General features: G+C 48.2%; 3 protein-coding genes across 5 annotated transcripts in view; all 3 read right to left on the bottom strand.

Moving 5' to 3' along the window:
* The window catches only part of LOC307085741 (5'-3' exoribonuclease 1-like), a gene marked incomplete at both ends in the record, with an annotated part of 15975 nt that extends 14747 nt beyond the window's left edge, over positions 1–1228 (bottom strand). Inside the window, 3 exons of the mRNA XM_079750603.1 lie at positions 425–508; positions 641–797; positions 1092–1228. Of these exons, the coding sequence (XP_079606729.1) occupies positions 425–508; positions 641–797; positions 1092–1228 (378 nt within the window). The remainder of the gene's footprint in view (positions 1–424; positions 509–640; positions 798–1091) is intronic.
* Positions 1229–1377: 149 nt separating this feature from the next.
* Positions 1378–9604, bottom strand: LOC307086327 (5'-3' exoribonuclease 1-like; the record flags this gene model as incomplete). The annotated part of the gene is made up of 11 exons (XM_079751493.1): positions 9430–9604; positions 8221–8453; positions 7580–7677; positions 5315–5424; positions 4423–4533; positions 4028–4113; positions 3554–3641; positions 2628–2796; positions 2196–2263; positions 1737–1874; positions 1378–1530 (listed from the first exon to the last, which is right to left on the bottom strand). The coding sequence occupies exons 1-11, from the start codon at positions 9502–9504 to the stop codon at positions 1378–1380; spliced, it is 1329 nt and encodes a 442-aa protein (XP_079607619.1). The 5' UTR covers positions 9505–9604.
* Positions 9605–9846: 242 nt separating this feature from the next.
* cop1 (COP1 E3 ubiquitin ligase) lies at positions 9847–22854 on the bottom strand (the record flags this gene model as incomplete). Of its 3 annotated transcripts, XM_079750298.1 has the most annotated exons (20): positions 22238–22854; positions 22072–22131; positions 20897–20994; positions 20738–20802; positions 20497–20616; positions 20343–20411; positions 19363–19422; positions 19186–19265; positions 18508–18583; positions 17595–17709; positions 16768–16903; positions 16532–16675; positions 15760–15868; positions 15428–15509; positions 14719–14835; positions 13114–13231; positions 12355–12479; positions 11059–11219; positions 10864–10908; positions 9847–10660 (listed from the first exon to the last, which is right to left on the bottom strand). In XM_079750298.1, exons 1-20 carry the CDS (start codon positions 22576–22578, stop codon positions 10643–10645), a joined length of 2139 nt encoding a protein of 712 aa, XP_079606424.1. In that variant the 5' UTR covers positions 22579–22854. The 3 variants fall into 3 exon arrangements, with proteins under 3 accessions (XP_079606424.1, XP_079606425.1, XP_079606423.1); XM_079750299.1 differs by lacking the exon at positions 9847–10660 and having other exon boundaries at positions 10846–10908; positions 18508–18580; XM_079750297.1 differs by lacking the exon at positions 9847–10660 and having other exon boundaries at positions 10846–10908.
* Between the last annotated feature and the right edge of the window lie 616 nt (positions 22855–23470).

Below are 23470 nucleotides of genomic sequence, written 5' to 3' on the forward strand. Positions count from 1 at the left end.
ACCCTGTAAAGAGACTAAACACCCTGTAAAGAGGCTCAGACTGTAAAGAGAGTAAACACCCTGTAAAGAGTCTCAGACTGTAAAGAGAGTAAACACCCTGTAAAGAGGCTCAGACTGTAAAGAGAGTAAACACCCTATAAAGAGACTAAACACCCTGTAAAGAGGCTCAGACTGTTAACAGACTGTAAAACAGACTAAACAGACTGTAAACAGCCTATGCAGACTGTAAACAGACTATAAAGACTGTAAACAAACTATAAACAGACTGTTAAAGGACTGTAAACAGACATAACTAAACAGACTATAAACAGACTGTTAAAGGACTGTAAACAGACCTAACTAAACAGACTATAAACGGACTGTTAAAGGACTGTAAACAGACGTAACTAAACAGACCTACAGAGAAGGTACTAAGTGTCTATACCTCGTCGATGAAGGGGATGAGCACCACAGCCTCCCACTCCTGCTGCTTCCCGTTCAGGTCCGTCTTGAAGTCCAGCGGGTAGTACTGGATGATGGACGAGCTGTCACTGGTCATCAGGGGCTAGGAGAAACTCTGTTAGTACTGTGTGTTACCCTGTAGCTCTGGGGTAGTGTGTGTGTGTTACCCTGTAGCTCTGAGGTAGTGTGTGTGTATTACCCTGTAGCTCTGGGGTAGCAGGTCTTTGCTCGCTGCCGGTAGCACGGCCAGCAGCTGCTGGAAGGGCATGAAGGGTCGGCCTAGGTCAAAGGTCAACCTCAGGTCAGCGATGTTCCTGATGTCGGACAGGAAGGGGGCGTAGTGGTGGGGGTAGTACCTGGAACACAAAGTAGTACTAGTTAAAACACTGCTAGGTAGAATACTAGCTCCTAGTGCTAGTTAGTACACTAGCACCGAGTGCTAGTTAGTACGCTAGCACCGAGTGCTAGAGAGTATACTAGCTCTGAGTACTAGTTAGTATACTAGCTCCTAGTGCTAGATGGCATACTAGCTCCTCGTACTAGTTAGCATACCAGCTTCTAGTTCTACTACTACTGGTACTAGCCCCTGATCTTAAAGGTCCTGTGTTGTCCCGTGGATGAGGCCCTGGAAACAGACAGTGGAGTCTCACCAGCTCCAGGACTGGACTCCATGGTAGTAGTAGTGAAGGATCCACTGGATCCCCTCCACGTAACACCGGGCCTGGCCGGACAGGAACTCACTGCACAGAGACACATCACACACTGAACTCACTGCAGAGAGACACATCACACACTGAACTCACATTTTCACACATTGTGTGTGTGTGTGTGTGTGTGTGTGTGTGTGTGTGTGTGTGTGTGTGTGTGTGTGTGTGTGTGTGTGTGTGTGTGTGTGTGTGTGTGTGTGTGTGTGTGTGTGTGTGTGTGTGTTCGCGCTCACTCTGACACTACGTCCACGCCCATCTTGGTCATGTAGTAGGTGCGCTTGTACTGCCGAAGCTCAGACTCAAATATCCCATCTTCCTCCTCTTCTTCCTCTGGGGGCTCCTTATTGGCTGAGGCCAGCCCTGCCAGACTGAGAGCCGCCTCCTACAAACAAACACAGGAGTTCAGCTTTAAACACAGGAGTTCAGCTTTAAACACAGGAGTTCACATACCTGAATGCCCCTCTACCCCTCAGACCCTCTACCCCGAGGCCAGGGCTCCAGACCAGACCCTCCACCCCCCAGCCTAAGGTCTCTAGACCAGTCCCTCTCTCCCCCAAGCCGTACCTCTCCCCCAGCCCCAGGCCGTACCTCTCTCTTCTTGGCCTTCTTGCTGCCGGCCTCCTTCTCGGCCGCCCGTCCGGCCGCCTCGTTCAGGTACTTGTTGCCCACTTTGCTCTCGAACCACTTGAGGTCCACAAACACCTCGCTGAAGTGTTCTCTGTCGAACTAGAGGCACCGGGTGACAGGCGCACAGTGGTTACCGGACACAGGGATTCAGCTGATACATCCCAGACATGTTATCCAGATGCACCGATACAACTCTGTGTCCGCATCACAGGTCAATATTCTAAATACTGTAAAGGTGAGGGAAGGCTCTATGTTTAGGAGAGCAGATCCGGAGTGAGCAGGGGTAAAGCTAACTAACACCTAATGGATAATGGAAGCAGCAGGTAATGCAGGGTCCTACCTCACGGATAATTAAAGAAGGAGGTAATGCATTCCTCCTCCTAAAGGATAATGAAAGCAGGAAGTAATGCAGGGCCCTACCTCTGAGAGCTTCTCAAGGTACTTCTCAAAGTTCCCGAGGTTCAGATGTCCGTTCTCGTTCAGGTAACCTGGAATACATCACAGCATGTAACAAACTCAATCCTTTGTTCTGGTTGTGTGGACACAGCGTCTTCTTTCTCAAGGAACACAAAGTCTAAAGGCTAAGGTTTCACCTACTTAAGGTCTGAGACATTGTGGGGAAAAGATTGGGGGCAATCCCCTTCAGGTTTGGGTGCAGTTCAGTATAGCACTTCATGTTTAAGAGCAAGAGACTAGGGTCAGGGTCAGGTTCAGGGTCAGCATAAGGGTCAGGGTCAGGGCTAGGGTCAGGGTAAGCAGGGTCAGGGTTAGGTTTAGGGTCAGGGTTACGGCTAGGGTCAGGGTAAGCATCAGGTTTAGGGTCAGGATCAGGAAGTGCATTGAGGACCTCACCTCCCAGCTGGGGCAGCACGCCGATGTAGGTCCGGTACAGCAGGGGCAGTGCGTCGTGGTTGATGTGGAGGTTAGGGAGATGAGGGATGAAGTCGTTCCCCACCAAGAAGCCCATGAGGACCCAGTCATCGATGATCCGCTCCAGGTCGTACTTGAACCCGATCTGGGACTGCAGCAAGGGCTCAGTCATTGGGCTATTACATGTAGTGATCTATAACATGTAGCTATAACATGAAGTGATCTAATGATCTAATGCCATTTGTTGGCGTGAGCCTCTCCGCGACCCCACTTTGTTGATGTGTTTAAAAGCAGTAACTGAGGCCTGTTTTCTTGACCCCCTGGGGAGGGTGAGCAGCCAAGGGTTCCAACTGCTTCGGCACGGCCCCTATTATAACATCCTTCGGATGTTCATCGATAGTTTACCATCTTGTTAACAAATACTATAGGTTCATTAAGGGGCACAGCTGCTGTCAGCATCCTGACCACACTGTATAAGAAATCCTTGCTTTTGTCAATGGCAGTGTTTCCCCCAGCACTGTATGGTTAAGGCGGCCGCCTTAACTATAGGGCCCCGCCTTTACTACCAATGTATGTAAAAATATACATTAATAATAGTAATAGTAATAATAATAAATAAATAAATAAATAAATAAATATATATATACACACACACACAATTATATTTTAATCATGCAGAAAACATACTTCTGGTACAAAAAATAAAGATAAATAATGCATCGGTAATACTGTTCACAACAATAGTCGTGCCATAAAGCTTATTGAACGGAATTGAAACGGTTGCACCAGGTGTGTGTATATGTTATTGCGAACTGAAACCCTCACTGAGGACCGCAGTGCCACGTGTGTGCGTCTGATTGTGAGTGTGTGTGCGTCTGATTGTGAGTGTGATTGTGTGTGTGTCTCACCCGGAGAGCAGAGAACTCGTAGTCGATGTATTCTCTCATCAGGGACAGGTGCAGCAGGTGAAAGGTCGTTTCCTCTGGGGCAGTTATCCTACAGACATACAGCACATTACACATAGAACTTACCTTATCCTATAGATATACAACACATTTTTCATGGAAGCTACCTTATCCTCGAGATAAAGAACATATCACTGTATAGAATATACATTATCCAAATAGATACAACTTGCATCGAGATAGTCTTTTTTTTTTACCAGAGATAAGATTTAACATATTTACTAGAGATAATATAAAACATATTTACCAGAGACGATAAAAACATTAACTAGAGATGATATAAAAAGTATTTACCAGAGAGAATATAAAACATATTTACCAGAGATGATCAAAACATATTTACTAGAGATGATATAAAAAGTATTTACCAGAGAAAATATAAAACATTTACTAGAGATAATACAAAACTTTTCTGACCTCTTCTGGGATTTCTTCCCTCCAAAGCGAACTTCCTCCCTCAGTAAGGAGAAGTGAGGCTCATGGCTGGTCAGACCTAGCATGATCTACACACACACACACGCAAATACACACAGATCAATCATCTCATTATCGGGCTTACAGACCTAGCATTATCTACACACACATCAACTAACTCATAAGCGGGCTAACAGACCTAGCATTACACACACACAGACACATCAACTGACACATAAGCAGCCTAACAGACCTAGCATTATCTACACATACAATCAACTAACTTAATAGCGGGCTAACAGACCTAACATGACACACACACACACACACACACCCTGATCTGAATCAAATACAGACCCCCCCCCCCCCCCCCCCCCCCCACCCCCCCCCCCACCCACCAGATCTGCGTCCAGGCCGTATAGGCAGTGGCGGGTGTTGGGGTCGTGACCTGGCCGGGCGTTCTCTGAGCGGATGAACTCCATGATCTTATGTTCCCCCTCCCCCGGAGTCTGGAAACATTAAGACATCATTAATCAGCTCCTTCCCCGGAAGTCTGGAATCATTAAGACATCATTAATCAATAATCAGCTCCTTCCCCGGAAGTCTGGAATCATTAAGACATCATTAATCAATAATCAGCCCCTCCCCAGAATCTGGAATCATTTAGACATCATTAATCAATAACCAGGTTATTGGGTCAATAACCTGGTACCTCTAGATCAATAACAGATTAACAACATGTACCTCTAGACTAATAACCTGGTACCTCCAGATCTATGACGTGTACCTCTAGGACTAATAACAGATCAATAACATGTACCTCCAGATCAATAAAATTTAGCTCCAGATCAATAACATGTGGCTCCAGATCAATAACATAAACCTCCAGATCAATAACCTGGTACCTCCAGATCAATAACATGTACCTCCAGATCAATAACAGATCAATAACATGGTACCTGTAGTCCAATAACAGATAAATCACATGGTACCTACAGATCAATAACATTTACCTCCAGATCAATAACATGTACCTCCAGATCAATAACATGTACCTCCAGATCAATAACATGTACCCCCAGACAAGTAGGGGGTCAGGGTACCTCCAGTAGGGGGTCAGGGTACGTCCAGAGGGGTCAAGATACCTCCATAGGGGGTCAAGATACCTCCATAGGGGGTCAGGGTACCTCCATAGGGGGTCAGGGTACCTCCAGTAGGGGTCAGGGTACCTCTAGTAGGGGTCCGGGTACCTCCAGAGGGGGTCAGGGTACCTCCAGAGGGGGGTCTCACCTCGTGCCCCGACAGGTACACCTGGACACCCTGCCAGCTGCGGTCTGACGTCTGCTTGCTGTTCACGAAGTACTGGAGCTGGTCCTGGAGCCGCGCCATGAAGTCCGTACCTAGGGACACACAGGGTTTAACACCACCCTAACCCTGACCCTAGGGACACACAGGGTTTAACACCACCCTAACCCTGACCCTAGGGACACACAGGGTTTAACACCACCCTAACCCTGACCCTAGGGACACACAGGGTTTAACACCACCCTAACCCTGACCCTACGGACACACAGGGTTTAACACCACCCTAACCCTGACCCTAGGGACACACAGGGTTTAACACCACCCTAACCCTGACCCTAGGGACACACAGGGTTCAACACCACCCTAACCCTGACCCTAGGGACACACAGGGTTTAACACCACCCTAACCCTGACTCTAGGGACACACAGGGTTTAACACCACCCTAACCCTGACCCTAGGGACACACAGGGTTTAACACCACCCTAACCCTGACCTTAGGGACACACAGGGTTCAACACCACCCTAACCCTGACCCTAGGGACACACAGGGTTCAACACCACCCTAACCCTGACCCTAGGGACACACAGGGTTTAACACCACCCTAACCCTGACCCTAGGGACACACAGGGTTTAACACCACCCTAACCCTGACCCTAGGGACACACAAGGTTTAACACCACCCTAACCCTAGGGACACACAGGGTTTAACACCACCCTAACTCTGACCCTAGAGACTAGTGATCGACCGATATATCGGCCGGCCGATATTTTTTTTAATTGAGACATTGTAACATTTGTTATCATCATTGTGTAATTTTTATGATGTAAATTGAGGGAGGCTTAGCCTGGAAATCCAGACCCACATCTAGAAAGCTGTAGGGTCTGACAAAGAGTAATGAAAATGGCCCAACTCGAGGGGCGGCACAGAGCATGCATTTGAAAATATCAGAAGAATACAAGGGGTGACGTATCCAGACCAGTGGAGCTAACCAATAGATAAGACTCTTGCCGTATCCGGTCGGTAAAACATAACACTTTTGGCCCGCCTATATTGATACATCGATGTGATTGATTAATGTTCTGGGCCAGGGGAGGCCCAGAATATATATACATGTATATTGCTCGTTCCAAGAGTGACTCGCTGAGCAAATTCAAATTGTGCTCTCGCGAGAACTCTGGATTTCCAGGGTAGTATCGGCTCTAAATATCGGCTGAAGAAAATTGGTATCGGCTATCGGCTAATGCTGATGAAAATAAATCAGTATCGGCCCTAAAAAAAAATCCACATCGGTCGATCCCTACTAGAAACACACAGGGTTTAACACCAACCTACACCACCCTTGCCCTAGGGACACACATGGTTTAACAGCACCCTGACCCTAGGGACACACAGGTTTTAACAGCACCCTAACTCTGTTGTGTGTGTACCTGGGTTAGGGTACGTTGGTGTGTGTGTGTACCTGGGTAAGGGTGTGTGTGTTTATGTGTGTCTACCTGTATTAATGTGTGTGTACCTATGTTAGTGTGTGTAAGTGTGTGTGTACCTGTGTGAGTGTGTGTGTACTCGGGTTGGTGTGTGTACCTGGGTTGATGAGAGTCATACGAACTTATAACAATTAAGGTCACATATTTGGGTAATAACGGTACAATAACATACAAACAATAAAACATACAATCAACCAATGGATGGGAAATCAGCCTGCGTCCCTCCAGAGAGGTCCGCAAGCTGAAGTCCGATGCATTGTCTAATCCGAGGAATTCTTAGAAATGCTAGATCGGCTCTACTCCACACATGGTGTGTGATGGAAAAATCAATCATATTGTCTCCTTTTCCTTGCACTGTCTAGCCACTATATTGTCCCTTGCGTTATCTAATGTTAACCTTTGTGCCAGGGGTATACCGAGCATGAGGGAGCAGAGATCCCCTTATGCATTCTTCTCCTTAATGAGAATACAGCAAAATGTCCTTTAAATAAACATTATTTGATTTGCTGATTGACAATTAGAGTGTGGGGTCTCATAGTGGTGACTTCTCAGTTGGACCCTTTGACCCTTGACCACCCCAATGGTGTCAGCGAAAAGGCTTAATCACCAAATGGCAGTTACAGAAAAAGAATGTGAAAATATAATTTTCACATTACAGCGTGCGTACACGTGTGTGTACGCGCGTGCGTGTATGTGTGTGTGTGTGTGTGTGTGTGTGCTTGTACCTGGGTTAGGTTGTGTGTGTGTTAGTGTGTGTGTGTACCTGGAGTGATACAGTTGGAGTCAAAGCGAGCCTCTGTGGGGAGGATCTCTCCTTTCTCCAGAGCTTTCTTGATCTTATCTTCTGCTTCCTTGGCAGACCTGCAGGAGGAAGGTCGTTATCATCATTATCAACATGATCACAAGGGGCCAACGGCTGCTCCAGACTGGATTATTAATATAGACATGACCCTGGTGGTAGGACCCTAGAGGTCCTGAACCTCCCTGACCCTAGAGGTCCTGACCCTCCCTGACCCTAGAGGTCCTGATCCTAGAGGTCCTGACCATCTGACCCTAGAAGTCCTGACCCTCTGACCCTAGAGGTCCTGACCCTAGAAGTCCTGACCCTCTGACCCTAGAGGTCCTGACCCTCTGACCCTAGAGGTCCTGCCCCTCTCACCCTAGAGGTCCTGACCCTCTGACCCTAGAGGTCCTGACCCTCTGACCCTAGAGGTCCTGACCCTCTGACCCTAGAGGTCCTGACCCTAGAGGTCCTGACCCTCTGACCCTAGAGGTCATGCCCCTCTCACCCTAGAGGTCCTGACCCTCTGACCCTAGAGGTCCTGACCATCTGACCCTAGAGGTCCTGGATCATCAGTAGTAGTAACTCAGTAGGACCCAGTAGTCTATCAGAACAGAGTCTACCTGAAACGGCGTCCCCTCTGCTGGTTCATCTTGGCCCTGGGAGCCACGCCGTCCACCGCCATGAAGAACACCTTCTGGGGTTTGATGGTGCGGAACAGGACCTCCAGGTAGTGGAAGATATCTGCGAAGATCTTCTCCTCAGAGATGCGGAAGTGGACGTCCTCATCGTTGGGGTGGGAGCACTGGTGGATGATCCCGTTCATGTCCAGGTAGAGGTTATCAAACTCTGGGATCTGAAAAAACAGATAGTATGATACACATACAGGTAGAGGTTATCAAATTCTGGGATCTGAACACACACATAGTATGATACACATACAGGTAGAGGTGATCGAACTCTGGGATCTGAGCAAACACAGACAGGTAGAGGTTATCGAACTCTGGGATCTGAGCACACACAGACAGGTAGAGGTTATCAAACTCTGGGATCTGAACACACACAGACAGGTAGAGGATATCAAACTCTGGGATCTGAACACACACAGACAGGTAGAGGATATCAAACTCTGGGATCTGAACACACAAAGACAGGTAGAGGATATCAAACTCTGGGATCTGAACACACGAACAGGTAGAGGTTTTCGAACTCTGGGATCTGAACAAAGACAGGTAGAGGTTATCAAACACTGGGATCTGAACACAGACAGGTCAGGTAGATAATGTTAGTACCAACAAGGAGATGGGGATAGTGTGAGGAGATGGGGTTAGCAGTGACAATCAACCAGACACTGGTTGATTGTCACCAGACACTGGTTGATTGTCCACAGGCGTCATCTACTGGATGGCTGGTGAGACCGGGAGAACCGGTCCCGGGAGGCCCCTGGAGAACCGGTCCCGGGAGGTCCCTGAGGAGTTCACCTCCCTTCAGAGACCTTCAACACCGACCCCGTACCTTCTGACCCTAGAAGGTTCTGCTCAATAGAACCAGAACAAGGGTCACCTCCGGGCTCCCTCCAGCCCTCCAGGAATAGAACCAGCTCTCCCTTTACCACAGCCGCCACTGGAGCTAACAGGTTAGCATCTATGTTTTATCAGTAGCTCGTAGAGCTGAAGGGTTAGCCAGCATTCTGTAGCAGCAGAGCTAAAAGGTTAGAACTGTGTTGTGTAGCAGCAGGGCTAACAGGATAGCACTGTGTTGTGTAGCAGCAGAGCTAACAGGATAGCACTGTGTTGTTTAGCAGTAGAGCTAACAGTTTAGCATCATGTTACCTGGTGCTCCTTCACCACCTCGGACAGACACGGGTATCTCTCGGAGATCCAGCGGTAGAACTTGGGCACTCCCATTGTCACCGCGGAACGTTCCTCTCCTCTAGAGCTGGTTCAGTCTGAAGGTAAACGAGTTCAGCTCTGGTCACGGCAAGCTGTTCAGTGGAGCCAAGGCATCCGGTTTCGTTTCAAGGGAACTGGCTATTGCTGCAACTGCCTAAACCGTCCCCCAGAATCAGACGGAGGCGGACTATTGTTCCACCCGTATAATACATTTGACTGGAAATATAATTTCCAGTCATTATCACTACAGAAATATTCCTAAATGCATGAAAAATAAATGTATTCTATATCTGATAAGGAAAACACACGCTCTTTCTTAATAATTTATTTTGGTATACAAAAGCAAACGCCTCATTGGCATTTCAGATAAAATACGGCTGTTTGCCATACTACATACTGTCCATGGCGGGGGGGGGGGGGGGGGGGGGTAGTCTGAACACAGCAGCCTGGTGGACCAGTAGAGGGTGATGGTATTCTGGGCTCCATCGTCTGAACAGCTTCATTTTTGATGGGTGAACCTGTGAGGTCTGGTGTACACCGTAGATAGAGACTGTGTCCTAGACGGCCTCTTCTACCGTCCTGTGCTTCACAATGCAGAGCGAGAGGAAAAGCACCGCTCTGACCATCAGGAGGTCATGTGATCACTGAAATTTATTACAAACACCAACAAAAGCTTTCTGAGGATTCCTCTTTCATTTCAGAGTTTCTTTGTGATTGTATGTTGGAATAGTGAGAGTACTAGAGAACTGTAGAGTAGTACTGCTTTACTGTAGTTCACTGTAGTTGGAGTCAGGGCCTGCAGGTGGAGGAGGGCGTGGTCCCAGTAAAGGGCTGGTGGTGGTCGGGGCTGCAGGTGGAGGACTGCGTGGTCGCAGTAAAGGGGTGGTGGTGGTTCGGGGCTGCAGGTGGATGAGGGCATTCGTCGTTAAAGGGCTGGAGGTCTTTGTGCTTCACGTCCCCATCACCTCCACCTGCTCCTCAACCGTTAGCAGGAGAAAGGCCACCACCACCTCCTCCTACTGGATGGAGGAACACCACCTCCTCCTCCTTGTGGTGGAGGTGGAGGAACACCACCACCTCCACCTATTCAGAGGAGATCACCCCCTCCACCTCCTAGAGGGTGGAGGTCTACTGTCCGCTGTGATGGAACCTCTCAGACCAGCTCCAGTACCTGAAGAGAGGAGGACCACAACCACACATCAACACAACACACAAACACAACAACACACAAACACAACAACACACTAATACAACAACACAATAAATACAAACACTAAACAAACACAACACAACACGTCAAACGCAAACAAAATACCACACTACACACCAAACATTAACAGACTAGAAACCAACCCACTACACACAGTAACTCACCTTGATGGTTCCTTGACTGTTGGCAGCAATCAGCACGTTTGATTCCTGAAGGAACACGATTATTATATGTGATGTTTGAGCGTGAAAAAACATGAAAAAACATAACAGACTCAGCCATCCTCAGGTGTGGTTAGGGTGGGGTCAGGGTGTAGGTAGGGTTTAGTTAGGGAGTAGGTGTGGTTTGGGTGTAGTTACCCCGTCCGGCAGGGCCCTCCAGCAGACAGCGCTGACGAACTCGTTGGTGTCGTCGTCTTTGCGCTCCTTGTCCAGAACGCTCTTCACTGTGTCGAACTTGAAGGTCAACAGCGTCTTGGACAGACCCTTATAGTACAGGTACAGAGAGTTGTTCTCGCTCCCTGGGGAACAGAACAGAAAACCTTACAGCAGAGAGGGTGGTTCTCGCTCCCTGAAGAACAGAACAGAGAACCTTACAGCAGAGAGGGTGGTTCTCGCTCCCTGGAGAACAGAACAGAGAACCTTACAGCAGAGAGGGTGGTTCTCGCTCCCTGGGGAACAGAACAGAGAGCCTTACAGCAGAGAGGGTGGTTCTCGCTCCCTGGAGAACGTTAAAGAACAGAACAGAGTTGTAGAATTGAAGGTGTAGTCCTACCTCAGGCAACGTTGTAGTAAAGGTGTAAAAGTAGTTGAGGTGTAGTAGCAGTAAAGGTGTAGTAGTAATAAAGGTGTAGTAGTAATAAAGGTGTAGTAGTAAAGGTGTAGTAATAAAGGTGCAGTAGTAAAGGTGCAGTAGTCCTACTGCAGGCTATGTAGTAGTAAAGGTGGAGTAGTACTTCCACAGGCTATGTAGTAATAAAGGTGTTGTAGTAGTAAAGGCGTAGTAGCACTAAAGGTGAAGTATTAGTAGAAAAGGTGTATTAAAAAAGGGGGTAGTACTAACACAGGCTACGTTGTAATAAAGGTGTAGTAGTAGTACAGGTGTAGAAATAAAAGCGTAGTAGTAATAAAGGTGTAGTAGTAGTACTAAAGGTGTAGTAGTCCTACCACAGGCTACATATTAATAAAGGTGTAGTAATAGTAAAGGTGTAGTAGTAATACCACGGGCTACGTATAAATAAAGGTGGGGTAGTAAAGTTGTAGCTATTAAGGTGTAGTAGTAGTAAAGGTGTAGTAATCCTACCACAGGCTATGTAGTAATAAAGGTGGAGCAGTAATGATGTAGTTATTAAGGTGTAGTAGTACTACCACAGGCTACGTAGTAATAAAGGTGGAGCAGTAATGGTGTAGTTATTAAGGTGTAGTAGTAGTAAAGGTGTAGTTATTAAGGTGTAATAGTCCTACCACAGGCTACGTAGTAATAAAGGTGGAGCAGTAATGGTGTAGCTATTAAGGTGTAGTAGTAGTAAAGGTGTAGTTATTAAGGTGTAGTAGTCCTACCACAGGCTACGTAGTAATAAAGGTGGAGCAGTAATGGTGTAGCTATTAAGGTGTAGTAGTAGTAAAGGTGTAGTTATTAAGGTGTAGTAGTCCTACCACAGGCTACGTAGTCTCCATTGGAGGCGAGGCCCACAAAGTTCTTCTCGTTGATGTGACCTTTGAAGGAGCGGAGGCAGTGAGGCTTATTGACGTTCCACAGCTTCAGCTGGCTGTCTGTAGACCTGGAGACATAACCACTGCTAGTTAACCACCACTAGTTAAAACAGTGAACCACTACTAGTTAACCACCACTAATTCATACAGTTAACCACTACTAGTTCATACAGTGAGGCTTGTTGACGTTCCACAGTTTTGAGGAAGTCTGAGTGTCACTGCACCAGACCAGTGAACACCTAGTGAGGAGGAGCAGGAGGGGAGTGAACACCTAGTGAGGAGGAGGAGGAGGAGGAGAGTGAACACCTAGTGTCCAGGAGGAGGAGGAGGAGGAGAGTGAACACTTAGTGAGGAGGAGGAGGAGGAGAGTGAACACCTAGTGTCCAGGAGGAGGAGGAGAGTGAACACCTAGTGTCCAGGAGGAGGAGGAGGAGGAGGAGGAGGGGACTGAACACCTAGTATCCAGGAGGAGGAGGGGGAGGAGGAGGAGGGGACTGAACACCTAGAGTCCAGGAGGAGGAGGAGGAGGAGGAGGAGGGGGGTGAACACCTAGTGTCCAGGAGGAGGAGGGGGGGACTGAACACCTAGTATCCAGGAGGAGGAGGAGGAGGAGGGGAGTGAACACCTAGAGTCCAGGAGGAGGAGAAGAAGAAGAAGAAGAGTGAACACCTGGTGTCCGGGAGGAGGAGGTCAGCTACTCACGCGGAGACGATCTCCTCCCCGTTGACGAACTTGGCGTAGGAGACGGCCTTCCTGTGGCCCTTAAACACCATGATGGGCTGTTTGGTGTTCCTCAGGTCGTAGTAGTGGACACAGTGGTCTGGAACACACACACACACACACTGTGCTGGAGACAAGGGTCTGGAACACACACACTTCTACAGGGGCACCATTGAGAGCATCCTGACCTACAGCTTCACTTCCTGGTTCAGGAACTGCAAGGCCTATGCGCAGCAGCTCAACAGGATAGTGAAGACGGCCAGCAGGATTATTGGTGTCCCTCTCCCTTTCCTGATGGTGGCCTACCAGCAACGCTGCACCCGCAGAGCCACCGCCATCATTAAGGACCTTCACCACCCCTCTCACAGCCTGTTCTCCCTCTTGCCATCAGGGAGGAGATACAGGTGCATCACCTTCAGATCCAGCAGGATGCTAAACAGCTTCTTTCCACAGGCTCTAAGGCTCCTGAATGGACTGTGCCCCCTCCCCATTTCGTTTCATTTCCTGTATGGAAGTAGTTTTTTGAAATGACAAAGAGAATCTTGAATCTTCCCCAGACCAAGCTCAATCTGTGATTGGGCTTGGTCTGGCAATAGCCAGCCTATTTCAGCGCACTTGTCGCCATCAAAACAAAAGCGACTTTAGACGGGCTGTCACTCATATTACACCTGACCTTCCAGCCCTGGCTGTGGGTATGCAAGCCCAAGGTTCACATTAATGAATGTAGGCCTATTAATGCCATGCACTGTAAGCTACGAAAATAATACATTTATTAAATAAAGGCACAAAACATTGAAATGTATGGTTATGGCGGGTGGTGGGGGCCGCGAATTCCATCAGAAGTGAATAAGGGGGGCCCTGGAGAAAAAAGGTTGGGAACCACTGGTCTAGAACACACACACGTTGTCATGAAAATAGTGGTCCAGAACACACACACACACACGTTGTCATGGAAACAGCGGTCTTGAACACACACACATCATGGAGACAGTGGTCGAGAACAGTGTTTCCCAAACTTTCTTTCTGGGGACCCATTTTTTTAAAATTACAAACCATTACGACCCAATTCACAGTAGGCCTTATCTATAAAATCGTAAGAAGAACAAATTTGTGCATGAATGAACATTCCTGAATGTTTTTACTGCCAATTCTGCATCCCCTTATATATGAACTTAAACCAGCCATTTTGAAGAGATAAATCACAACTTTGTTTCATGCACTTGTTATTGAAAGCATAATAAACGCATTAAATACTTTATAAATGAGACCAAATATATGCATTTAGCCGGAGTTAACATCTCCTTGTTTTGGCTATCTCATTGTTTTTTTTACTCTCATCAGCAAACCAACACAATGTACGTTAGCCTTTCAACTAGTTTCAATGTTACAAGTCAAATTATCAGAACAAAACTTACTTACTTATTGTAACAAATGCACTTATTGTAAGTCGCTTTGGATAAAAGCGTCTGCAAATGTAAATGTAGTTAGCTGGTATATAGTTAACCACTAGTTAGCTGGTATATAGTTAACTACTAGTTACCTGCGCAGCCGAAGGCGAGCTGGTATTTAGTTAAAATTACTAGTTACCTGCGCAGCCGAAGGCGAGGTGGTATCGGGAGGTCGGACTGAACTTCACGCAGCAGACGTTGGCCTTCGCCTCGATGCTCGCCACCGAGTTGTCGAGGTTAGTGGACCACAGTTTCACTATAACACAATATATCACAACACAGCTTCACTGTAACACAACTTAACACAGCTTCACTGTAACACAATATAACACAACACAGCTTCACTATAACACAACACAACAACATAGCTTCAATGTAATACAACACAACAACACAGCTTCACTGTAACACAACACAACTTCACTGTAACACAACATAACACAGCTTCACTGTAACACAACATAACACAACACAGCTTCACTGTAACACAACTTCACTGTAACACAACTTCACTGTACCGCAACTCCACTGTACCGCAACTTCTCTGTAACACAACTTCTCTGTAACACAACTTCTCTCTAACATTGTAACACAGCTTCACTGTAACACAACTTTTCTTTATACAATCACAGCTTCACTGTAACAAAACGTCACTGTAACACAACAACACATCTTCACTGTAACACAGCTTCACTGATACACATCTTCACTGTAACACAACAAGACTTCACTGTAACACATCTAGACTTCACTGTAACACAACAAAACAAGACTTCACTAACACAACATAACACAGCTTCACTATTGCACAACGTAAACCATGGAAAAGAACATGCAGTCATTCCAACCTTTGGCGTCATCAGAGCCGGATGCCAGCAGTTTAGGATCCATCAGGTTGAAGTCGACACTCCAGCATCGCTTTTCATGTTCCTGAAAACACAACATGTTAACACATGTCTCTCAGCAGAATAGATACATTAGATATAATCTGATAATCCTAGACTACAGGTAACTCTAGACTAGTTTTCCTAGTATAGTCCGGTACCTGGTAGACCAACTCTAGACTATATGTTCTAGTATAGTGCGGTACCTGGTAGACCAACTCTAGACTATATGTTCTAGTATAGTGCGGTACCTGGTAGACTAACTCTAGACTAGATGTCCTAGTATAGTCCGGTACCTGGTAGACTTTGGACCGCTGGCCGGTGAACCCGTCCCACAGAATGACGGTTCCCTCGTAGTCACTGCTAGCTAGCAGGTTCTTGTGGTAACTACTCCAGCTGATACAGCTACACATTACAAACACATTATTAAACTTTATATTAGACACTGTAAAGATTTTCTTTTCACTATATATTAAACATTATAAACGATATAATTTAACTATATATTAGACATTAAACACAATATTAAACTATATATTAAACATTGCAAACACATTATTAAACTAACTGGAGCTACAGTAGAGCTGTAGTAGAGCTACAGTGGAGCTACGGTAGAGCTGTAGTAGAGCTTTAGTAGAGCTGTAGTAGAGCTATAGTGGAGTTACATTGGAGCTACAGTCGAGCTGTAGTAGAGCTATAGTAGAGCTATAGTGGAGCTATCATAGAGCTATAGTGGAGCTGTAGTAGAGCTATAGTAGAGCTATAGTGGAGCTATCGTAGAGCTATGGTGGAGCTGTAGTAGTGCTGGAGTAGAGCTATAGTAGAGCTATAGTAGAGCTATAGTAGAGCTATTGTAGAGCTATAGTGGAGCTGTAGTAGAGCTATAGTAGAGCTATTGTAGAGCTATGGTGGAGATGTAGTAGAGCTGTAGTAGAGCTATAGTAGAGCTATAGTAGAGCTATCGTAGAGCTATAGTGGAGCTGTAGTAGAGCTATAGTAGAGCTATAGTAGAGCTATAGTAGAGCTATAGTGAAGCTGTAGTAGCGCTGTAGTGGAAGCGGTGGTTACCTGATCTTGGAGTTGCAGGTCATCTCGTTGACCGGGTAGTGGATGTCCACCGCATCCTGGATCACCATGCCGTACTCAAACACCTTGATCTTCTTAGTGACACCGGCAATCGCAAAGTAGTCGCAGTCCCGGTCAAACTCAATACTAACAGAGAGGTCAGAGGTCAAACTCAAGATGAACAGAGAGGTCAAACTTAAAACTAATACAAAGAGATGAGCGGCCATTGAGGCGGGTACCTGGAGACGATGCTGGAGCCGTTGTAGAGGTCGCTGGCGTAAGACAGGGTGGCGAGGGGGCGGACCGAGTTGTAGCGGGTGAACTTAGAAAGGCACTCCATGAAGTCGTCCAGCTGGCCCAGGCTCCGCCCCTCGTCTAAACACCAAACCATCGTTTTGTGTGAGCGTTAGGATGAGCGAAAGTGGCTCTGAAATGAGCACCGTTGGGATACGAGGTGTCCGGGCATCCTGACCAACACCCAGAGAGAGCTCCACACACACACACACCGCCCAGAGAGAGCTCCACACACACACACACCGCCCAGACAGAGCTCCACACAAACACACACACTGCCCGCCCAGAAAGAGCTCCACACACACACACAGCTCCACACAGACAGACCTCGACACACACCAGACAGACCTCGACACACACCAGACAGACAGAGCTCCACACACACTAGCCAGAGCTCCACACACACACACACACAACAGACAGACCTCGACACACACCAGACAGACCTCAACACACACCAGACAGACAGAGCTCCACACACACACCAGACATACCTCGACACACACCAGACAGACAGAGCTCCACACACACTAGCCAGAGCTCCACACACACACAACAGACAGACCTCGACACACACCAGACAGACCTCAACACACACCAGACAGACAGAGCTCCACACACACTAGCCAGAGCTCCACACACACACCAGACAGACAGAGCTCCACACACACACAAGCTCCTCGTCCTCTCGACTTAAAACAAGCCCCATAATAAGAGAGATGAGATGTATACTATAGATATAGAATAAGCCGGCATTAGGCTGTGATTCTACCTGAAATGCGAGACATCTTGTTTGAGAAGTAGCACTGTTCCAGATCTTCAAAATGAGCCGTGAGTCTCTTTCTTCTGGAGGCCAGAGTGCTGTTGTACCATGGCTGTCTTTTACCCTGCAACACACATCAGGAAATCAGGAATTTAGCCTAAATAGATTGTACATAAATCATAACTAGATCACTAATATATCATAACTAGACCATACATATAACATAACTGGATCACTAATACATCATAACTAGATCGTACATACATCATAACCAGTGTTTGTAATAACGCCGTTTAAAAGAACAGCGTTAGGTAACGCTGTTATTTTTTCAGTAACGGGGTAATCTAACTAATTACTGTTACCGTCGTTACAATGCCGTTACTGTACGTTAAATACGCTGTGTTACTATGAATTGATTGAATAAACTGCGTAATCCGAACGCATCCCTGGCTCCAAACACAAACTGCTAGTGAGGAGACCGGGTGGGTTAACAACGAGATAAGCGATTATGATTGGCTTAGGTAGTCATGTTTCATGGTAGCCAATCGCAGCAAGTGTTTTCACACACAAGCCAGGACACGCTCGCCACACACACACGCAAAACGCACATGCACACACCAAACAGATTCAATAAAGCAGCAGAAATGGCGAGCCGGGAGCAATCAGATGAGCATTTTCTGCTCATCTGTATATCAGGGCCTTGAATGGGCAGTTCAACCATTTAACAGATTAAGGACAAGTGAAAACTGCTCATATATCCAATAAACAGTATTCTTGGATCAACATCAATAGATCTTAATAGATCATAACTGGACAATAAAGAACCTACCACACATATTACATATTCCTGTATAACTACAGCTCGTTAACCATGATGATGGCTTCTGATACCGGTTTATATATTATTATACAGCCTGGTCACCTGACTGCCTGGAGCTGCTCCGATGAAGCCGGGGGTCTGGCTGTAGTCTGGGGGCTCCACCAGACTGCTGCTGCTGCTGGACAACAAACATGATATTACACACCTTAATACACGTTAATACACACGTTAATACACCGGACTGCTGCTGGGACACGATACCTATTAATGAGTTAGAACTTAGCATCATAAATAAATACATTTTTGCCATTCATTCTTTCCCCTTTTTCCCAGTAAAACCAGTATGGTAGAAATCAAAATGCTCTCCCATCATACCTGAAGGCCGCTGACGGAGCTAGTGGTCTACAGGTGGAGGTGTACCTGAGGGCCGCTGACGGAGCTAGTTGTCTACAGGTGGAGGTGTACCTGAGGGCCGCTGATGGAGCTAGTGGTCTACAGGTGGAGGTGTACCTGAGGGCCGCTGATGGAGCTAGTGGTCTACAGGTGGAGGTGTACCTGAGGGCTGCTGACGGAGCTAGTGGTCTACAGGTGGAGGTGTACCTGAGGGCCGCTGACGGAGCTAGTTGTCTACAGGTGGAGGTGTACCTGAGGGCCGCTGACGGAGCTAGTGGTCTACAGGTGGAGGTGTACCTGAGGGCCGCTGACGGAGCTAGTGGTCTACAGGTGGAGGTGTACCTGAGGGCCGCTGACGGAGCTAGTGGTCTACAGGTGGAGGTGTACCTGAGGGCGGGGGACGGAGCCTCCACGTTGGGCACGGTGCACTCGGCCTCCATCAGTGGGGAGTGGTGTCCGCTCATGTCCTGGAGGAGGTGAGGAGATGAGGAGGTGAGGGGATGAGGAGACGAGTCACGCGGCACCAGACCTCATGAATATTATCCTGATATAAACAGGAAGTACCTCGACGCGCTTGATGTCGTCCTCCAGGAAGTTGAGTTCCTTCTGCAGCTGCTCCAGTTGCTGAGGAGGGAGCAGACATGAGGTCACAGCCTCCCATGATGCAGCAGGGCACTCAAACAGGTTTAGAAGCCCTGATGGAGGGGGCACCTTGGACCGCTGGTGTTGGTTTAGGGGCCCCTGAAGTAGCTTTATAACAATCCCGTTCCATTGGCCGGTCGTCCTAATAGTCCCGTTCCATTGGCCGGTCGCCCTAATAGTCCCGTTCCATTGGCCGGTCGCCCTAATGGCGCATTTCCACCGGAGGGTGCGGTTCGATTCGGTTCGCCTCAGTCTGGTAGTGAGGGGGCGGTATAGCCAAGCTCAGTTCAGAGGTCGGGTTTCCACCGCCGACAGTACCCTTATGGTAGGCCGGATGTCGATCCCCGCGGCAGCTACGTAAACATCGTGACATCATAGCAGCGCGACACAGTGTAGCCTGCTCAATAACAATAAAATAAAAACAATAAAAACTGCACCCCCTGCACGTCTTTCTCCCCAAGAATGCAGAGGAACGTTTCCACCTCCTTGTTCGCCCAAGTTAAAGTTTTGCGCTACATGTCCATTGTCCAGAATAATACATTGCGGGTACTGTTTGTTTGTTTTTATCCCCATGTTGCCCGGAAGTGAGGATTCTGTCGACCAATCAATGGAGGGTGTGTGTAGCTCGAACTTGCCGACACCCTTTCAGGCGTCTCAGTACCCCAACGGAGGAGTACTGCGAGACGAGTACTGCTCCGTCCTGGTCACGGCCACTTTTTGCGGTGGAAACGCGATCTGTGCCGCACCTTTGCGAACCGAACCCACCGCACCCTCTGGTCGAAAAGCGATCTGTGCCGCACCTTTGCGAACCAAACCGAACTGCACCCTCTGGCGGAAACGCCCCATAATGGTCAGGGGGAGATGTTCTGGGGGGTGTTGGTGGAGCAGGCCTGATGTCTCACCTCTCTCTTGTTGCGTCTCGCTTCCTTAAGGAACTCCATCAGGATCTGTCTCTGGGCGGCCTGGGACTCCTGGAGAACACACACACACAGGGCTGTAGTGCCGATACAGGCTGAGCTCAATGGCTTAGTCACTGGTCAGAGGTTCCAGTCTCACCGCCTCCAGCTGCTTCTTCTTCTGCACCAGCAGCTCCAGCATAAGGTTGATGTTGGCCAGGTCCATGTTCTCCTGCTCGGGGCTCAGGACGTCCTGGAACACCTGCCACCGGGACCCGTTCTGGGATAGGAGACCCGGTTAGAGACCCCCCAGGGGGACCGGAGACAGACGACCGGCCTCCCAGAGACAAACGACCAGCCCCCCCCTGGGGTACAACATGAGAGGGAAGACCAATACTCACAGGATGGTCCAACTTCAGCCTCTTCTCCTCTGACCGCTGCTTCTGCTTCAGGATGAGTTCATTCACTGATACACGAACAAGGCGTCAGACCCAGCATCGACCACCATCAGGAAAACAGGACACGCAAAGCATCATGCGAGGTATAGTTCTTTGACATACCGAGGAAGTTGGGGTAGAGCTGGTCCACATTGTCCACGATGTAGTTACACTTTGGGCAGCGGTTGCTGTCCTCTAGACTCTGTCGGATGCACTTGAAGCTGCAGAGGAAGAGAAACATGGTCAGCAGGAAGTATTGATTGAAGAACTACACACCATCAGAAAGTACTGTTTCAAGAACTACACCCCAGCAGGAAGTACTGATTCAGGAACTACACACCAGCAGGAAGTACTGATTCAAGAACTACACCCCAGCAGGAAGTACTGATTCAAGAACTACACCCCAGCAGGAAGTACTGATTCAAGAACTACACCCCAGCAGGAAGTACTCCTGTACTGCACATTAGAGGGATTACTTATTCCTTTACCTTCTAGTTTATTTAGCGGCCTGTGAGGCGGTAGGGGTCTAGCATCTGTATGCGTATGAATATGCGTGTGCGCACACGTGTGTATCTGCGTGCGTGTGTGTGTGTGTATATGTGGGCGTGCATGTGTGTGCATACATGGTCGTGTGGGGCCGTGCGTGTGTGAACATGTGTGTGTGCATGTGTGTGGCCTTGCATGTGTGTGTATACATGTGTGCATGGGTGTGCACATGTGTTTGGGCATGTATGTGTGTGTATGCATGCACACACACACAACAACTACAGTTATTGACAGCAAAGTCATTCCCATCTGAAGATTCAGAGGAAATGGGAGGTGTCTTTCTGAAGCTTCCTTTAGATTTTGAGCAATCAGGTTACAGGGCATCTGTCATTACGTGTCACTCACATATTAATCACAAAGAGCTGCCAGCATTATGACAAACACCAGAACACATAGCTGCTATAATTTAACCATGAATACCAACTCATAAGTGGACAGCCTGATGCACCTAACATTCAACACCACCTCATCTAACCCTGAGAGCTGGTGAGAGAAGCTGGCCCAGAGTGGAGCTCCTTATGGTGTAAGTATTGTGTTAGTTACATTTACATTTAGGGCATTTAGCAGACGCTTTTATCCAAAGCGACTTACAATAAGTACATTTGTCATAAGAAGTGAAACAATATATCGCTGTCGGTACAGTAAAGACGTTCATAGTAGTTACACTCGGGAGGACTTCCTCTGCGAAGCTCCTAATAGATACAAACTGTTCCTGCTGTGGTCTCCATCAGTCAGGGATCAGCTCAACTCACCAAAAGCTGTGGCCGCATTTGGTCATATGTGCCTCCTCGATCATCTCGAAGCAGATGGGGCTGGAAACCAGAGATAAGAAGCATTATATTACGGGATGAACTGGTTTGGTTGACTTCTCCTCTGATATACAAACACAAGTTTGATGAGGAAAAGGAGAAATCTCACCAAACAAAGTCGTTGCTTTTGTCCTCGTAGGAGTGGAGCAGGCCGGGGTAGAGCGGCGCCGGCTGCAGAGACCGCTTCTTACCCGAGCCGGAGGACGAGGAGGCCGGCCGGCTCAGGGAAGCCAAGCCACCCCGGGAAGCCTGCTGCACGGCGGCCAGGACGGGCACCGACAGGGGCCCCTCGCCGGAGGACAGGGGACCCTCACCGGCGGACATGGACCCCTCACCGGCTGCTGTCAGCGCCCGGGAAGGCACCACATTCCCTGCCGAGCTCCCGTTGGTGTTGGGTGTCCCGGAGGAGCTGGCCCCGCCGGCCTGCTGCTGGGCCCGGCTGTTTGACATGACTCACCACGGACAGAACACATCCACCGGGACGGAGCTCAGACCATCCGGACCGGGGGGGGGGGTGGGTTAGTAGCCTGGTCCTGGTAGTCCTGGTCCTGATAGTCCTGGTCCTCGCAGTCTGGGTCCCGGGACACAGGCCGGTTGGGGGGTTGGTACTGCAGCTGCTGTCGACAACACGTTAATTATTCAATGCAAAAAGAAACGAAGTGTGAAACGAGTGAACAGAACAAATATTCCTGCTGCGTTTCAAGGGATTAGCGGCTAGCTACTGAAGCTCCGAGTCCCCGGTGCTACTCCGCTCTGCTGCCGGGAACCAGCGGCCTCTAGCGGCCAGGAGGTCGGTGCTCCTCCACCCTGAGCCGGGGATCAGCGGCCTCTAGCGGTCAGGAGGCCGGTGCTCCTCCGCCCTGAGCCGGGAAGCAGCGGCCTCTAGCGGCCAGAAGGCCGGTGCTACTCCGCCCTGAGCCGGGGATCAGCGGCCTCTAGCGGGTTAGGGTTAGAAGGAGGAGACGAGGAGGAGGAGGAGGAGAGAGGAGGAGGAGGAGGAGGAGGAGGAGAAGGAGATCTGTGGACAATCTTTATATTAATCTCTTCTGTTTTTGGGGGCCAGAGGAGACATTGAGCGAAATCAAACACGGATCAAAGTCCATAAGACGTTATCTCTTCAAGGTGTTGAAGCCTACCTCTATCGGAACTCACAATCCCTTGGGTAGCACCACCGTGTGTTTGAAAGGCTGTGAGTTTAAATACTTTAATAATATTAATATTAGAGTATGTTCAGGTAGGATAGTCTCTTCATTCTTTCCTCACTAACCCTAATCCTATCTTTCATTCTGAAAGCAGTGTTGAATGTTGAAGTATTTAATACAGAATATGCAGTGTTAGAGAG

The sequence above is a fragment of the Pollachius pollachius genome, assembly GCF_949987615.1.
Source record: "Pollachius pollachius genome assembly, chromosome: 14".
Classification (NCBI taxonomy): Eukaryota; Metazoa; Chordata; class Actinopteri; order Gadiformes; family Gadidae; genus Pollachius; species Pollachius pollachius.